This window comes from Phascolarctos cinereus, unplaced genomic scaffold (genome assembly GCF_003287225.1).
Source record: "Phascolarctos cinereus isolate Bilbo 61053 unplaced genomic scaffold, phaCin_HiC Scaffold_4;HRSCAF=312, whole genome shotgun sequence".
In the NCBI taxonomy this organism is placed as follows: Eukaryota; Metazoa; Chordata; class Mammalia; order Diprotodontia; family Phascolarctidae; genus Phascolarctos; species Phascolarctos cinereus.
In genome coordinates this window covers 293,769,746-293,788,485 of record NW_027555847.1, presented here as the reverse complement: position 1 = coordinate 293,788,485, position 18,740 = coordinate 293,769,746, and the positions used below count along the sequence as shown (strand labels likewise).

At 36.4% G+C, this 18,740-nt stretch overlaps 1 protein-coding gene across 5 annotated transcripts in view; it reads right to left on the bottom strand.

Moving 5' to 3' along the window:
* The window catches only part of MCTP1 (multiple C2 and transmembrane domain containing 1), a 498,591-nt gene that overhangs the window by 269,428 nt on the left and 210,423 nt on the right, over positions 1-18,740 (bottom strand). For 4 of the 5 annotated variants that reach the window (XM_078153123.1, XM_078153125.1, XM_078153124.1 and 1 more), the window contains 3 exons: positions 16,420-16,497; positions 12,435-12,605; positions 7,209-7,339 (listed from right to left, as the gene is read on the bottom strand). In XM_078153123.1, coding sequence (XP_078009249.1) covers positions 7,209-7,339; positions 12,435-12,605; positions 16,420-16,497 — 380 coding nt within the window. The remainder of the gene's footprint in view (positions 1-7,208; positions 7,340-12,434; positions 12,606-16,419; positions 16,498-18,740) is intronic. The other variant, XM_078153126.1, reaches the window with a different exon arrangement.

Sequence of the window (18,740 nt, the reverse complement as noted above, 5' to 3'; positions counted from 1 at the left end):
TTTTTCAAAACATTTATCTACTCTATTAGGTAGTTGAATTAATAATTTCCGTGCCCAATGAACAAAGTTAGAAATGTAACAGGAGGAAAAGTCTCTTTCGTTAGCTCAGGTGAGTTGGAAAAGATATCTGGTTACTTCACTTTGGGCAGACATCTACATGGCTTATGACATCCTCATTACATCATTGTGGCTTGCAGCATAATTTAAATGCATTTCATTTCCTGATGTTTGGTAAGCATTTTTTAAAAATTTCATACTGATATACTGGAGATTTCTAGAGAGGGGCATAGATTTTATAGATGAAATGAATGTTAGAGGTTTTCTATTCAAAATCTTTCTTTATCAAATAGAGAATTGAGGTCGAGGGATTTGTCCAAGGTCACATAGGAAGTAAATGGCAGAACACATTCCATGCTCTTTGTGCTGGATCTCTCTGCTTTGCCCAAGGATTTATTCTAAGTCATTGTAGGTCATGGGAATGTAGCTCGTGTTGTATGTTTCCCATTCCAACCTCCTTGCCATTTATTCCTGCATTCATTCAACAAGCATTTATTAAAGGTTTACCATATACAAGTCACATAGGTGATAGCGATAAGGACGAGAAAAAAATATACCCTGACTTCAAGGAGTTTACAGTCTTCTGGGAAGATACATGTCCACAGCTAAATAAATACAGGACATATACCTAATAAATACAAAGTGATTTCAGGGGCAAGTGGCACTAGTGGGGGAATTAGGAGAGCCCTCTAGAAGGAGGCAAGCACTTGAGTTGGGCCTTGAAATGAACTAGGGTCTCCAAAAAGTAGAGCTATAGGGAGAGAGGATTCAGGGCAACCTTTGAAAAGGGATACATTTAGGAGATAACTTCATGGGGAACTGTAAATTGGCTAGTTGGGCTGGAATGCAGCATACCGTAATGTGTAATCAGCCTACAAAGATAGGTTGTAAACTCATTGGGGAGGGTTTTAAATGCTAAGCAGAGAAGTTTATGATTTATCCAAGAGGCAATAGGGTGCCAAAGAAGCATCCTGAACAGAGAAGTGACGCGGTCACATCTGTGTTTTAGGAATGTCAACTTGGTAACACAGTGGAGGACTGATTGGAGAGGGGAGTCTCTGGGATGCAGGAAAACTACTTCAGTAGTAGTAGGCAATTAGTGCCCAAAAAAGGTGTGGTTGTTATATGAGGGGAGAGAAGAGGGCAGATGCAGGTAATGTTAAAAAAATAGAATGGATTACTTGGAAACTGACTGCATATGGGCCGCAGGGCTTGAGAATGAAGAGTTGATTTAATGTAAAATATAGTGCTTAGGTTCAAAAAAATCACTATTAATGCATGCAAACAGAGGTGACCCTCTTATAGCAGCTAGTCTTAAAAAGAGCTTTCCACCAGCTGGCTTGAGAGATTAACATTCAGGATGAGTCCTCTGATTATCTCTGAGAAGCACAGCAGATTCTGAGGTGAGTTGAAACATTCCACCCAACTGCTTAATGAAAGCAAATTGGAGAACAATTAGGTATTTTAGAATTAAAGGATCACAGAAATCTCAAAGTTGGAAGGAACCAACCTCAGATACCATTTAGCCTAATCCCTTCCTGAAGCATAAATCCCCTTTACAACATCTCTGGCAAGGGATTTATTCAGCTGCTTTTTAAAAATTTCCAATGTCAGGTCTATGCCCAGTTGGCTACATAAGTGTAGCCACTTCTTCCCCAAAGCAGCCCATTCTTTTTTTTTCTTTTAACATTTAACATTTGTTATTTATTTATTTCTACATTCTTTAAAAAAATTTTGACTTCTAACGTCTTTCCCTCCCTCAAGCTCTTCTCTAAGCCATTGAGAAGGCAAGCAATATGTCCATTATACATGTGAGATAATGCAAAACATATTTCCATGTTAGTCACATTGCAAAAAAGCATGAAAAATACAGTGAAAAATTTTTGATTTCAATTCACACTTGCAGCTCATCAGTTTTCTCTCTGTAGGTAGACTGAAGTTTTCATCAAGAGTCCTTCAATATTGTCCTGGAGCACTGTATTGATAAAAGCAGCTAAATCCTTCACAGTTGATAATCATTACAATATTGCTATTACTGTGTACTATGATCTCCTGGCTCTGCTTACTTCATTCAACATCAGTTCATACAGCTCTTCCCAGGTTTTTCTGAAATCAACCCCCCTTGTCATGTCTTAAAGCACAATAGTATCACAACTTGTTCAGCCATTCCGCAACTGATATGCATCTCCTCAATTTCTAATTCTTTGACACCACAGAAAAAACTGCTATAACTATTTTTGTACATATAGGTCCTTTCCCATTTCCTTTGATTTCTTTAGGATATACGCTTAGTAAAGGTATTGCTGGGTCAAAGGGTTTGCACAATTATGTAGTCAACTGGGTATAGTTCCAAATTGTTCTTCAGAATGACTAGACTAATTCATAACTCCACCAGCAGTGCATTAGTGCCACAATTTTTCCACACGCCCTCCAACACTTGTCATTTTCCTTTTCTGTCATGTCAGTCAATCTGATAGGTGAGGGGTGGTACCTCAGAGTTGTTTTAATTTAATTTAATGTTAATTCAATTCAATTTAATTTCTCTAATTAGTAGTGATTTTAAAATATTTTTTCATGTGACTATTGATAACTTTGATTTCTCCTGAAAATTATCATTTTTCTTTGATAACTTCCTTAATTATTCCTTAACAACAAAAAAATTTCCTTAACAATAAAAATTTCCTTATTAACTGGGGAATGGCTTTTATTTTTATAAATGTGGCTCAGTTCTATATATTTGAGAAATGAATCCTTTATCAAAGAAACTTGCTATAACAAATTTTGATATTACTTCATGGTCTATGGTGACTTTTAGAAAAGTGCAGTTTTCCTGATTATCTCTTTTAATTAGGTCTATTTTTGCTTTTGCTTTGTCTGAGATCATGATTGCCTCCCATACTTTTTTTACATCAGTTGAAGCATAAGAGATTCTGTTCCAGCCCCTTATTTTATCTCTGTGTATCTTTCTGTTTCAAATGTGTCTCTGGTAAACAATATATTGTTGGATTTTTTTCCTAATCTATTCTGTTATATGCTACAGTTTTATGGGTAAGCTTGCAATATTTTCTCCTTCACCTGGGAGTGCTGAAATTTGTCTATAATATTCTTTGGAGTTTTCATTTTGAGATTTCTTTTAGGAAGTGATTGGTGGATTCTTTCCATTTTTATTTTACCCTCTGTATCTAAGATATTAGAGAAGTTTTCCTTAATAATTTCTTGAAATATGATGCCTAGGCTCTTTTTAAAAATCATTGCTTTTGTGTAGTCCAGTAATTCTTAAATTATCTCCCTCTTGATCTGTTTTCCAGGTCAGTTGTCTTTCTGATGAGATAGTTCACATTTTCTTCTATTTTTTCATTTTATTGACTTTTATTGTTTGATGTCTCATGCAGTCATTAACCTCCACTTGCCAAATTCTAATTTTTAGGAATTATTTTCTCCAGAGACCTTTTGTACCTCTTTTTTTCATTTGGCCAATTCTGCTTTTCAAGATGCTCTTTTCTTCAGTGAATTTTTATCTATCTTTTACCATTTGGTCAATTCTGTTTTTTGACATGTTATTTTCTTCAAATGTTTTTGTTCCTCTTACCAATATGTTAATTCCCTTCATAATTTTCTTGCATCACTCTCATTTCTTTCCCTAAATTTTCCTCTACCACTCTTATTTCTTTCTTTAACTCTTATAGGAATTTATATTAGGGTTATGTCCAGTTTGCATTTTTCTTGGAGGCTTTGCTTGTAACTGTTTTTCACATTGTTGTCTCTTCCTGCATTTGTGACTTGAGCTTCCCTGCTACTATCATAGATTTTTATGTCCAGGTTCTTTTTTTTTTTTTTTGCTCATTTTTTAGTCCATTTCTTGACTTTGAACTTTATGTTACAGTTCGGCCCTGCTCAACTGGGGGTAGGGAAGCACTGTCCCAATTTTCTGGCTTTTTTGTGCTGCTATTTCAGAGCTAGTTCTGGAGATTAAGGGGTCTTCAAGCTTTCAGTTCTTCCAAGGTAGTATGATCTAGGGAGAGCTATGGTCACTGCTTTCGTGGTTTGTGTTCTAGTCTTTAGCCAGGCAGGGCTCCTCTGCAGCAAGTAATTGTGCTCCTGTTGGCCCTGGAACTGTGACTCAGAACTGCATATGCGCAATAGAATTTCCAAAAAGCACCCAGTCCTGTACCCAGTATCAACTCAGAGTCCCCTGTGATCTCTTTCTGATCAGTTGTTTGATACCCTTACTGTTTCTAGGCCGAGAGCTTCTGAAGCTTCAGCTGCCACTGTCAAAGACACTACCTCCAAGGCCCATAATGGTGCTTCTGCTGACTGGGCCCTGCCTGGACCCCGTCTTGGTGTCACAGACCTCTTCTGCCAACTTCCCAAGTTGACTTGGCTGGAAAAATGTCTCACTCTGACTTTTTGTTGGCTCTGTTTTTCCAGAATTCAATTTGAGGTGTTATTTTAAAGTTGTCTAGAGAGGAATGTTGGCAGAATTTGGCTGGGTCGCTGCCCCTACTCTTCCATCTTGGCTCTGACCCTCTCTTATTTTTTTTTCAACTAGTTCTAGAACTGGACAGTTCTTGATATTGCACTGAAATCTTTTCAGTAGTAGCTTCAGCTTCTACTATGATCTCAGTGGGAAGGAAATCCAGGTTGGTGTTGCCTCTTAAATCCTATAACTTCCCCTTCCCTACCCCCAGCCCATTTTTGATGACAATAATGCTACAGGAATTCCTTATATCAGAGACTTGTGAGACAATGTTTTGCAAACCAATAATGATACATCAACAGGCTATTATTATTATTATTATTACCAGCAGGCCCAGGTTTCAGTTGACAGCTGCCCCCTTCAGGTTTCAAGGTGCTATTCATGCTACTAGCTTTTTGAGGATTCTCTATACACCAGACCCACTATAAGCAGCAGATCCTAGGGATATCTTTCCTCTCATAGATCCTTCTCCTTACGAACACCACCAACTCTTTAAGATATTTAAAAGGGAGCATAATAGGAAGTGCAACAGCTAGGTGCTACCGTGAATAGAATGTTGGACTTGGAATTAGGAAGACCTCTATTTGAATCCCGCCTCTGACAGTTACTAGCTTTGTGAACATGAATGTCACTTAACCACTCTTATCCTCAGTTTCCTCATCTGTAAAATGGGGATAATAACATTCTTCTCTCCCAGGGTTGTTGTGTAGATCAAATAAGATAATATAGGCGAAGGACTTCACGAACATTACAGAGATATGCAAATGTTAGCTATTATTATTATTACCCTAAGGGTAATACAATTGAGGGTAGATATACTAACTGATGGAAAGGAGGACAGTTCTCAGTCTTATATAAAAGTCCTTAGAACATTTGTTTTCTCTTGTCTTTCCCTTAGTTTGGTTCTTAATATTAATTTCATTCTAGTTCCAATTTGATGTTATTCATTCATAGTCCTCTGAATCTGCCTTTCCAGTTCTCAATATGGGACCTAACCTGGGACTTTTCTCATACATATTCCAATACAGGGGTGTGCTGGAGCCATTCTGAACTGGAGACAATTTTTGGTCTGAGTATTTAAACCTTGGAAAGAGACAAATGCTATAAATTAGGGCATGACACATTGTTTTGTTGATTGTCTAGACTAAAGAAAGAGGTGGACAAAACATTAATAATGCAGATTAATTTTACAAGTGTGTTATATGTACATTCTCCCAGCTGTTAAATATTTTTACCTGCATACCCCTTCTCTTATCACTGAGGTCTCAGGGACCATTTCCTCCCTGGCCATGGTGGGAGAAAGCCTATTCTACACCCTCACCCTTCTTCAAGAGATCTGAATGCTCTGGCCCTATTAGAAGCTGCTCAGTTTCTCATGGATGCTGCTTCCATGCTTCAGGAAGTCACCTCTTCTTATGGTTTTGGCCTTTGTACACATGCTTCTCATAGCTAGCTTCTCCCAGAATAACTTGTTCTTTAGATCTGAAGCTTGATCACTTGAGCTGACTCTCAAAGGAACTTAAGGATGTTAGGAAGTAGTCATGAGAAAACAGTGGGAATAATTGGGGGCGGGGTGGGATTGGGACTATGAGCAGACATAGAAATGCCATGTGGACAGTTAAGCTTGAGATACAGTAGGTAGGACAATTTGGCTGGAATTTGGGTGCATGAATAGGAATAATAAGAAATACATCTGTAGAACTGGGTTGGAATCAGATTGTGGAAGGTTTAAGTTGCTGGGTGAGGAGACTGTGTTTTATCCTAAATGCACTAGAGTGTCATTGAAGATTCCTGAATGAGGGAGTAGCACAGTCTAACCCATACGTACATTAGGAAAATTATTTTGACAGCTATGTGGAAGAAGAATTGGAGCAAGGAGAAACTAGAAGCAGGTAGACTATTTAGGAAGCTAATACAATAGAAGATAATAAAGGCTTTAAGGGGGCAGCACATTTCTTGATCTCTTTGGGTCTCAGTTTCCTTGTCTATAAAATCAGGAGGCTTGAACTAGATGATATATAAAATGCCTTACAGCTTTATATCTCATGATCCTATGTAACCAGCTGTTCAATATAAATTAAGATCTATATATTTGCATCATATGGATCTCAGTCTTTAACTTGCCCCATTCTATGATTAAATTAACACATATTTTCTTAATTATCATTCTTCATATACTGAAGACACTGTGACTCTTCACAATTTCACCAATCTCTAAAGAGATTCTAAAGATTCCATTCTTTGTTGTACCTCACAAAAGCAGCATTTTATGGTCATAACAAAATGTTTTATGAAAAGTTTTCTTGCTGCAAAGAGACACTTAAAAAAAAGTTCAAAAGACTCCCTTATCCCTATTTCCGATGCTTCCAAACAAGAGATCTCTGCTATAGAGAAAAACCACTTGTCTGGATTCTTTTTACACAGACATATTCCACTTAAGATAGTTTCTGTCCATCAACTGGTCAAAACTGCCACCTACTGGTCAATACTGAGATCTGCCTTTCAGTCCTCTGCAGTGTGAAATAAATAACAAAAGCTATGTGTCCTCTGGTAAAGTCACCCATTTCTTTCATAATGATAAGGGTTGGTTATGAGAATTAAATTTAAAACAAAGACCATTTTTTAATAATCTACTTCCCTCCAGAGTAAAATAAAAGGACTGACTAGTACAAACCTGCCAATAAAATCATCCCTCTTCCCAGCATCTTTGTCCCAAGCAGTAATATCAATAATTCCTCCTCGCTCTTCATAAAGATGAAAGTCAAACTGTTCCCTCCATTGAGGATTCAGTGTTTTTGGCATAATCTGGAAAAAAGGAAAAAGAAAGTAATTATCACTCTATAATGGAAGCTCTTCTTGCTTGTGACACAAAATTAAATTTTAGGTACTACCAGGAAATCATATTAACTTGTCAGAGGCTTTATTTTAAAAAATTCCAGGAATCATGGATAATAGGGCACATTCACCATGCTTAGTGTTCCCACCAAAAAGGAGAACCTGAATGATGGTTTGTCTTGAAAAACAAACCATGTTTCTCTTGAAGGAGGAATTTCACCTTCAGCCATCCTGAGTGTTGGACAGGAGACAATGCTAGATAACCATGTGAGAGTCAGACTGAAATATTCCTAATTTGGGAAGGAAAACAGACTGAAAACCTCAGTTAGATAATATCAGTGATTCTTTATAATAACAGTCAATGAGAGGAGTTACCATGTTACAAAGAGGAAAATTAGAGTTTCCAGAAATTTTTGCTTCTGTCCCCTGGCTATCCCCTGTTTGGAACACTGGGCTGAACAATACAGAAACTGGACAGCTGCTATGATGACTTTATATTAGGTTTTGGCAGAGGCTCACAGGGGTAGTAAGTTCCTCCTTTTAGCAAAAGACCATTCTCTATGTGTCTATTAAAGTTACAAAGAACAAATTTTCTGCTAATTTTTGAGGTTTATTGCAATTATAAGGCAATTCAATTCTAACACGGAGCAGCTAGGTGGCACAGTGGATAGAATGCCAGGCCTTGAGTTAGGTAGATTCATCTTCCTGAGTTCAAATCTGGCCTCAGACACTTACTAACTCTGTGACCCTGGGCAAGCCACTCAACTCTGTTTGCCTCAGTTTCCTCATCTGTAAAATGAGCTGAAGAAGGAAATGGCAAACCACTTTAGTATCTCTGCCAAGAAAATCCCAAAGGGAGACAAAAAGAGTTGGACATGATTTAAAAATGACAAAACAACAAAAATTCTAACACATTTTAAATGAAACCAGATCAACAAATATTTATTGAATGTATTCAAAGCACTAGAGTTAATAGGTATTAAAGGCTACAGAGAGGAATTTAGTTGAAGAATCATGCATGTTGGAGACCATACAAGGAGGTTTATTTATTGAAGTATCAAAAGTACTTTATTCTAAGGTGGTCTCTCCATTTTAATAATAATTTTACTTTATTTTAATAATTTATTTTATATTATATAAATTATAAACATATTATATTATGAATTTAATTATATAATAATTTAATAATAATAATTTTAATAACTTTTTCTTATACAGACCTCTCTGGTCTCTCCACAGAGGTCTATATAAGAAAAAGTTATTAAAATCAGGCTATTGTGGAGTGGTAGAACATTGACAGTTAAACCATCCAGTTAGTCAACAACGCTGAAGGACCTACTATGCACCAGGAACCCATGATAGGTGCTGTGGAAACCAAGAAAGGCAAAAATATGGTCCTTAAAGGAGCTCACATTCTAATGAGGGAGACAACATACAAACACTGTATACATGGAAGGAATATTCAGTATTAATGGAGGGAAAGGTCAGAGGGAGGATATCAAAACAAAGGGTTAAGAGATGGGGAAAGGACTCTTGTGGAAGAGGGGATTTGAGCTAACTTTGAGTAGAGGAGTAGGTCATGACTGAGTGGACTGAGGAACTGGAAGTTGAGATGCTTATGATACTATCAATGTGTAACCTGGACTCCCCCAGCATGAGGGCAGGAGTTGAGATGGTAAGAAATACAATTACTTTTTTAGAATAAAGCAATATATTTTGCATTATGTTGTATTATCCCGAACTTTATCTGTGACATTGAATTTTATCTCAAAAATTCAGGAGTCTAAGTAAAAGTTATTGAAATTCTAGAGAATATTAATGTTCAGTTCCTATCAACTGAACAAATATTTAGTACCAGATAACTTTTCATTTTTATATTCTATTAGGCTTAAAATATTTTTTATGTTTCACATTTGGAGGCATGAAATAGGAAAGGTATGATGCTGTAGGGGTACAAAAAGAAGGACAAGAGGGTTTTCAAATAGCTGGCAATCCAGAAGACTGACTCTTAAATAATTTTAAAAAATCATCACTTTCTAATCATCACTAAGAATTAGAAGTATGTGTACAATGGTTTTACATAATACACACACACAATTGTGTCTAATGGTGGTCATCTCTAGGGTGAGGGGAGAAGGGAAGAAATAGTTGAAAATAAAAGAAAGAAACAAATTTACATGATAACTACTATATATTTAAAAGTAATAGCATGTAGTACATAATAGATTTGCAGTTCCATGTGCAATCTTCTTTTTAAAATTATACTATGTTGTAGAAATGCTTGTTTTATTCCATAAATTAAAAATAAAACATATTTTTAAAAAATATTAGCAACAATGCCAAATCAATGAGGGCTGCTTTTAAAATGCAACTTGTGTACAATGAATTCTTGAATAGGGAAAATAGCATCTTTGTTTGTTTGTTTGTTTTGGCAAGGCAACTGGGGTTAAGTGACTTGCCCAGAGTCAACAGCTAGTAAGTGTTATGTGTCTGAGCCCGGATTTGAACTCAGGTTGTCCTGACTTCAGGACCAGTGTTCTATCTACTGTGACACCTAGCTGCCCCATAAATAGTATGTTTTTAAAACGGAATTATGGCCAGAGTGAAGAAGAAAAGAAGAAACACCCTCATTTTGGCCAGATGAAAAAAAGAGAAGAATTGAGAAGACTTGTTTGTGAAAAGGCAAGGAGAAGATAGAATAGGGGAAAAAAGAGATGGTCAGAGAACTTGATATCCTAAACTGAAGTCTGAAAGAAAAAAGAAGAAAAGGATGGGAGAATCTATTTTGTGTTTTATAAGAAAGAACTGATTAATTCAGAATTTAAAACATCACTCTCACAGTGCCCATCTTCATAGTGTTATTCAATAAATTTATATTTTTTTTACCTGAACGCTACATTTTTCATGTAGGTTATACAGGGAAGAAGAGACAGTGTGGAATAGTGGGAAGAAAGCTAGATTTAGAGTCAAAAAGCCTGGATTTTAATTCTGGCTCTGATACTTACTATGCAGCCATAGGCAAATGACTTTCTCTTTCTGGGTCTCATTTCTTTATCTGTAAAAAGGGAGGATTCTACTAGGTGGCCTCGGAGGTCTCTTAAAGATTGAAGTCTGTGATCCTATGATTTCCAGTTTTTAGAAACTCCAGGTGAACTGATACAAGACCCTTGGCCACATCAGCCAACAGAGTGACCTAGATGGATTTCTCTCCTTTAAGCAGAGAGGTACAAGGTCATCTTCCAGCTTAGTATCAGAACAGAAATCTTTAGGAGCAAAGAGTTTTAAAATGGCAAACTACAGTATATATATGTGTAACCAAAGGAGCCATAATTTAAAAGCTCATAACCGAAATTTAATCAGCCAAAGAATTAGAGAGAGAAAAAACAAAGGAGACAAGTATACAGTGCTAGATTTCATGCTTCAGGCCCAAAGATTAGAAACATAATAAAGGTTTAAACCTTATAGAGCAGTGGTATCAAAGTAAGCCACAACTTTACTTAGAAAACCACAAATCAATATTATCTATGTCGTGCTGCATTCTTTTTCACTTTGTTAAACATTTCCCAACTACATTTTAATTTGTCTCAGGCCCCATTCAGAGTCTTCCTGGGCCTTGAGTTTGATGCGCCTGTTAAGGGGCACAGAAATGGAAAGTTATCTGGCAAAGTAAAAGATAAAAAGCAATTGGTGTTACTGGCATATATTTGTGTAATTCTTACTTCCTCTAGTACATCATTGAACACTGGCTGGGAGACAAACACATAGAACTGGGTGTGTAATGAGGTTATTCAAATGTCCCCTAAGTACATTAAATTAAGACAAATCCACTGTCATCAAATTCAACCCAGATTAACAAAAATAAGGGTGTGGGTGAATATGAATTTTTAACATAAAAATAAGACATGACTTTCCCTTTTATAAACTCTGAAAGCACTTTTTATCTGTATCTCTGCTGGGGACAGTTAAAAAGACATTAGACTTGTAGTCTGAACCCAGATTTGAATCTCTGTTTCACTACTTCCTAGCAAAATCATGAACAAACTTCTTGACATCTGACCTCCAGTTGCCTTATCTTGGACATGAACATAACGATGATATACACTGAATGCTGCATGTTTGTTGTGAGAAAAGTACTTTGTAAAGTACAAAATAAAACATGAGCTAATATTGCCTTGTATTATAGTCTTTTACTGTATTTATGCCTCGTTTTCCCCAACTAGACTTCTTGGGGGGCAGGAACTGTGTTTGATAGAGCAGTATTCCAGATCGACCACAGTGACCAACACGTTGCAGCAAGTGCTCAATAAACATCTATTGGACAGATAAAAGTGATATCATGTTTTAAAGTTCTAATTATGGTTCATTTAACCATTGAAGAACCATCACTATGAAATTCCCAAGCATGGTTAAAGCTAATGAACACTTTGCAGTGGCATTTGTGAAAACAAGTGACATGTGTAATGGCACTACAAGGAATGAATTTCAGTCATGATGGTAGGTGGTCAGTAGCCTGAAACGGATGTGGCGAATTGCCCCAAATCTTTAGTTAACACCAGCAGCAGAAAGCAGAGCTTTTTTTAGGGGGGGTAGGGTGGGTGGAGGACAGTGTTGTGATTACATCAGTGTAAAGAACTCCCTGTAAGAAACTCCCCCCACTGATGCAGGTCAGCAACTTGACTAACATACAGTCCTAGAGAATAGCTTGAGATGGTAAGAATTTAAATGACTTGACCAGTAGCATACAACCTGTATGTGTCAGAGGTTTGTCTTGCCAGATGTCTTGTCAGAGGCAAAACTAAAAGGCAAATTTGATTCTCTATCCACTTCATCAAGTGCCTTTCAATTTGGATACAATGTACATCACATTGTGCCCCTGAAACTTTGGAATTACATAAAGTAAAAGTCTTGGAAAACACAGCATGTGTTAGTTCTCTGTTCTCACAGAAGCCCCACAAGGGGTTCTGCTGTATATATCAAAGACTAGCTTCTTCAGTTTTACAAGTATAGTCATTAATGGAACCAACCCTTACAAACACTGAACAAAAACACAACAAAGGCCAAGTACCTTGCTCTTGTACTTCTGATGACCAAGCCGGAATTTCACATAGGGGTCACTAAATCCATTTGAATCCATGGCCTTGAGATCTCGTCCCTCTATCAAAGTGATGCTGACTATCCCTCTCCATAGGTGGGATTTTCTGTGCAGGTCTGAGAGACGTAAACTTTGGGTCTGAAACTTTGGGTAAAGGAGAAGAGAGTTACTTTAAAATATAACAAATAATTTATTTGATACGTTTTTTTATTCTCTTACTGAAAAAGAGAGAATCAAATTTTTCAAGTGGTTTGAAGATTTGAAAATATGTATCATACATGTTAAGCATAACCCTGTAGCAGTTTTCAAGATCTTTATGAAGAGTTTAACGAATTAAAAGTCATCAAAATGCACATTTAACTTCTAAGACAATCAAGAGTCTGAACTCTTCAAATCCCCATGAGTTGTAGGAACTTCAAAAAGATCTGGAATTTGCAAATGCTGATGACCAATAATCACCTCCTGTAAGTCATTTATGAAAGTAATTTATGGCAATTTGTAGCTTACCAACTTTTGCTTTAGATGATCTATTTTCTTTCAAGTTTTGACTTTATTGTTACAACTCATTCTTCTTTGTAGGATTACTAAATAAGATTCTGGAAGCAAAATACCACTACCACCTCTCTCTTGGCACATAGAGAGATCCGCTGAGATTCTATCCATTGAAGAGGACGATGTTCAAAAGGCTTGGAGTTGCAGTTTACTGTTGACCTTGATAGAATGACTAAAATCGACCAAACAATTGGCACTTAGATCTAAAGCCTGCTTTCCCACAGGAGAGAGAAATTAGACTTTAAAAACTATAAATGCATGCTTTATGCGATGAATGTATGCTCCTGATTTTATTTCTCCTTTAGATGTTTAAATATTTTTTTCTTTATTGAATTTTGTCAGTTATGTTCACTTCTAAATTATGATAATATTTAACTTGAATGAAATCAGAACTGCATAGAAGGTAGTAACACTATCTATATCAGTATTAAAGGTAACCTAATGGGAGATTTACTTAGTATACAGAATGAATTAAGAATTCAGCCTATAATCTTGACACTTCTTACTTTGGCTTTCATACAAAATCATTTTTGACTAGGTTTTATCAGTGTAGGGAGCTCTCAATTAGAATTTCTCCTAACAATGCCAGTTTGTACCTTCTCTGCAATTTATTGTCTTATCGAAGTTGTCTGCACATGTTATCAAAATGATTGTTTCTTTTTATAATCCCATTCACAATTCTTGCTGTTTGCATTCATTTCAAAAGGAATTCCAAGGTTCATCTCAAATTCTAAGTGTTTCTAAATTGTTGTTTAACCTGCATTTTACCTAATTTCTTTTGCCTTAATTGTAAAATCATAGCCTGCTTCATATAACTCTTGTGACCCAATTTCTTTCACCTGACAATAATGTCTTATTTACCTAATATCTTTGGGAAATGAGGTTTCCCACACAATTGAAACTTGCTGCTTTGAGGGTCAAAATTTAAATGATCTATCTATCTTTCTATCTATCATCTCTTATTTGTATCCACAATACTTAACACAGTGCTCAGCACAAGAGAAATGTTTAATAAATACTCTATTTAACTTTCTATCCATATCTGATGGAAAGATTTCTTTATAAAATGTAGGTTAGACTTTCTGGTTTCTTACATAAGGAATACCAGATTTTTCCCCTGGGGTGTCAGTATGAGTAAATGACTGGAGAAAGTCATTTCGTTTGTTGGGATCTTTGGTTTTTCATTTGGGAACTGAATAGACTTGATTAGATGAGCTTTAGGTTCCTTCCAATGCTGAAATTCTTTGATTTTAGGATCCATTAGGCCACTATATGGTAACAGAATTCTATATCTGCTTTTTAGTTTTTCTTTTCACCTCCTGCAATGTCAGATTGTTTCTGTCACTGCTATTGTCATAGTGCTTCTAATATCACTCCATTCTCCTTTTCCCTTCTGGTTTATTGTTTTTAATTTATTGTAGATTGGAAACCTATGTAGTGAAGCTTAAGAATTTTACATTACATAAAAGTCAGCAGGGCTCTAAGTGAGGGCATAAGGAGTAAAGTTCATCAGTTTACCACAGGGGCTCTGGAATAGCTTTGAAAGATGTTCTTGTACTCATGCTAAGGTTATTCCTGCTTCTCTTCTGACAACATTAATCCATAGTATAAGTATTACCATACCTTGAAATGATTCCGACTACTAGCTCCTTCCACAATACTAATGTATGACATCGTTTTTGTATGTTTCTGTTTATATCTATACATTTTAATCATTTTGTTAGGTATATCTAATTGTTATTTCTTTGGAAGTTAGAGTAGCTATAAAGACACCAAATGAAATATAAAATGATAATTGTTGCCAATCAAGGGTACATTTTCCCCCAAAAAATTTATGGAAGTAATAAATAAACATTTAAGTTTTTGAAAGGCTACATTTCTGACTTGTCACAGGAGGCAAAGAACTTAACCTACAGACCAAAAGAGGCACCCTGAATACTACATGCTCATGGGAAAATAAAATGAACTTAATGGACATTTTAGTGCTGCCATTAATTGTTATGAAATGCTTTTCTACAACCTGGCAGGGACCTTTATAAAATGAGCTGGATAGTGGAATAGATAAAGTGAACACTGATGATGCAGGGGCGGGGAGTATGGGATCCAGTGTGGGGGAAATATTTTCCCACTGCAAAAAGTTCAGCAATGAAGGACTAACAACTATGGTGCCCTGGCTAAACAATTTTTTAAATGATAAAACAGTAATACAGAGATATGTTACCCTATTAAAAAGAACTTTACCCCTTTGCTTCTTTTTTTTAAAAAGGATTCTGCCTTTCAACAGCAGCATTCATCAGTGGAGCAGTTTTACTTTTGTTACAAAATATTCGCAGTCATGAGAACACATAGTCTAAGTGCTAGGAAGAACTAGTGAGCCTGAAGCAAAACTATTATACAAAAGCAATGATGAATGGAATGTAGATTACAAACAACAGAGGAATATGTGACAACAGACAAGAAAGGTAAAGGATAAGAACACTCTGAATAGCCAAACGCATGCATTCAAACACCTGAACCTCTTTGGAAATTAACCTGAAAGTACTTAACCCTTGGTACAACTTAATGGGTATACATTTTACCTTCTCAGTGGTTCACTCCTCTTCTCCATTTAACTAAAGTTACCTAATGCAATATTATTACATTAATCACTCCTTAGTCAATGTATTGCTTATATTTCTAAAAACAGTATTACCGATTTCTAAGTATAGTTATTGAGATAGTGGGTTGGCTTGTACATTTTGAACATCTGAAGAGAGTAACATAGGATTCTTCTGGCAGATGGAGAAATAAAACAATTTTTAAAAAATTTTCTAAGTGGTGATTCTATTAAAAAATCAAATACCTCACTCAAAGTAAAAATACACATTTTTACTCCTGAGTAAAGTATACTGATTTAATATTATTAATAATAATTGTTTACTGAGTACCTACAGTGTCCCTACCAGAATATTAAGCAAATGTAAGACATTATTCAATAAATACAGATCACAAACCCCACTTACTCCTTCCTTTCCCTTCCTTTCTCTTCATTCCATCTCTCCCTCTCTGCTCTTCAAAAACAAAAACAAACAACAAAATCTCCAAAGCAAAAAAAAAACAAAAAACTAATCACTACCAAAAAGGCCATTTATTCTTGCACTGATTTACTGATTCACGATGCCAGGTAACAATATAGTTTCAGAAATTCAGATGAAATAGGCATTGACACTTTTTGCAATTTCCAATGGCAGGATTTCAGAGCAGGTAAGTAAATTAGTTCAACTAAAATGAGTGTTAATAAATTATTGCCTTTCATCATGCTATAAAAACAATATGGACAAGGAGATGAATTTTTAGCAAGGTCATTCTACTGTCAGTTTGTTGCTCATGTAAGCTTAGAAAGGGGAAATGGAACGGTACAACTTACTTGTGTATTTTGGCAACAAGGATTCTGGAGCTCTGCTCTGGAGAAGCCCAAGGCTGGAAAAGCAGGGGTTCTGTAGGTCTGGATTGAAATGAATGGTCAGAACTATATGAGGATGTGAACAGTGTGCCTATCCATCCTTAATCTTCATAAGTGTTTGAATCATCTTCACAAAACAATTTTCAAAAACACTGTAGCACTACTTTCTAAGGTACCAGAAAATTTCTCATAGTACAGAAAAGATAAGCATATACCTTATGCAAAGTATATACATGATGGTTATTGTTTTCCTTTGGTAGGATGATTCAGTGCAATTGGAATACTAACCTTCCATTGTAATAACAGGACTTTGTCAGCTCTTACTGACGTCCTACCAAGATGTCTAGGTTTCAGTTACAGTTCCACTAATGTACAGTATGTCCACTTGTTACCAACTGGACTGTTGCCAATCGACCAATCTGGGTAAGTCTGGAGAGGCTTATTATTGGATGAAGTCTGTGATTAGTTAGCTAACTTGAAGGGGGGACTAATCTGCATGAGTAGAGTGTTCCCCATTCCCTACGAGGTAGTTCCTATATTTCCTGAGTAAACAATAGATCCCTGAAGTATTAAAACAAGAATAATTGATAGTCAAGTCCTTGTGATGTTTGCAGATAAACGATGCAGTGGCCAAGGGAATAAAATTCAGGTTTCATTACGTAACAAAATAAAATGGCAAGAAGAGATTTGGAGGTAAAATGGGGTAGAGAACAATTTATTTAGTCTTCAACATTATTTTTTTAAAAGTCTACTTTGTTTCTTATGTAAAATTACATAAATGAAAACCTACACAAAATGGGGAAGGCTCCAACATGATGGTTGTAATTGTTTGGTACTAGATTATGCCATGAAGGGACACTACACAATCATATAAACAGTACATTCCAAATAGAAACAGGCTGAGGGTAAATATACTTGACTTAAAGAAACATAAGCAAAATAACAAGAACAAAAATAGTGCCCCTGACCTCAGATGAAACCAGCAAAATATCTGGTGTAAGAGTAATATATCAGAGACTTATAGTGGACCCAAGCAAGCAAGATAGTGAGGAGCAAAGGATATTGCACAGGGAGTGATTTAATTGCCCAGTGTGATCAAATAGGGCACTTAGAAGATGATATTAGCAGACATTTAGAATCAGGAAACAGAAATCTCCTAAAAAGAAAGATGCAGGTGGGGTCATAAAATTTAGTGATATGGATAGTGAGAAATAAACTGGACCAAAATCACCTTCAAGGCTATTTTGGAAGATAGACGAAGCAATAATATCTCCAACATTGCTGTCATTGTTCCAAGAAGCCATCTCTGGAGTTCTAGGTATCATGCTGTTGTTCAGTCATTTTAGTCTTATCCAACTCTTCATGACCCCGCTTGGGGTTTTCTTGGCAAAGATGCTGGAGTGGTTTTCCATTTCCTTCTCCAGCTCATTTTACAGATGAGGAAACTGAGGTAAACAGGATTAAGTGACTTGCCCAGGGTCATGAGAGGAATTAAATGGTAGAGATGTGGATGAATATGTTTTGTAATGCTTTTGAATGTGTTTTATATGTACTCATTTGCATACATGTTATTTCCCCTTTGAGAGGGTAAGATAAGGTAAAGGACTCTGTTTTATTTATTTCCTTTGTAGTATTACTGGGCCCTAGTACAGTATCTGGAACATGGTTAATGCTTGGGGCAGCTAGAGGGCACAGTGGATAGAGCAACAGGCCTGGGGTCAGGAAGACTTACTAGTTGTAAGACCCTGGGCAAACCCTGTTTGCCTCAGTTTCCTCATCTGTAAAATGAGCTGGAGAAGGAAATGGCAAACCCCTCCAGCATCTTTGCCAAGAAAACCCCAAATGGGGTCATGAAGAGTCAGGATGAAGAAGAACAACAAAATGTTTGGTCATTGGCTGGTCAGTCGATTAGGCCAGACAAAGGCACATGACACAGGTAAGAAGTGAACTGAGAACTGCTTTCTTAGCACACATTTCCAGAGCTTGACACATTCTTATACATTTGCAGGGTAGAGTAATTTTAGATTCTGGGTTATTAACAACCTAGTAAAATATCAATATATTCACAAATCTGTGATTTAATTGGTATAGGCACTTCTACCAAGTAAGACCACTACACCAAATCTTAGAGAGTTGTCTGAGGCTCAGAGAGGTTCTGCGGCACGCCCATGAGACAGCTAGGTGGTGCCACAGTGCCCAGAGCATTGGCCTGGAATCAAGAAAACCTGAGTTCAAACTCAACTTGTTTGCATCGGTTTGCATCCTGCTTTGCAGGATGAGGATAA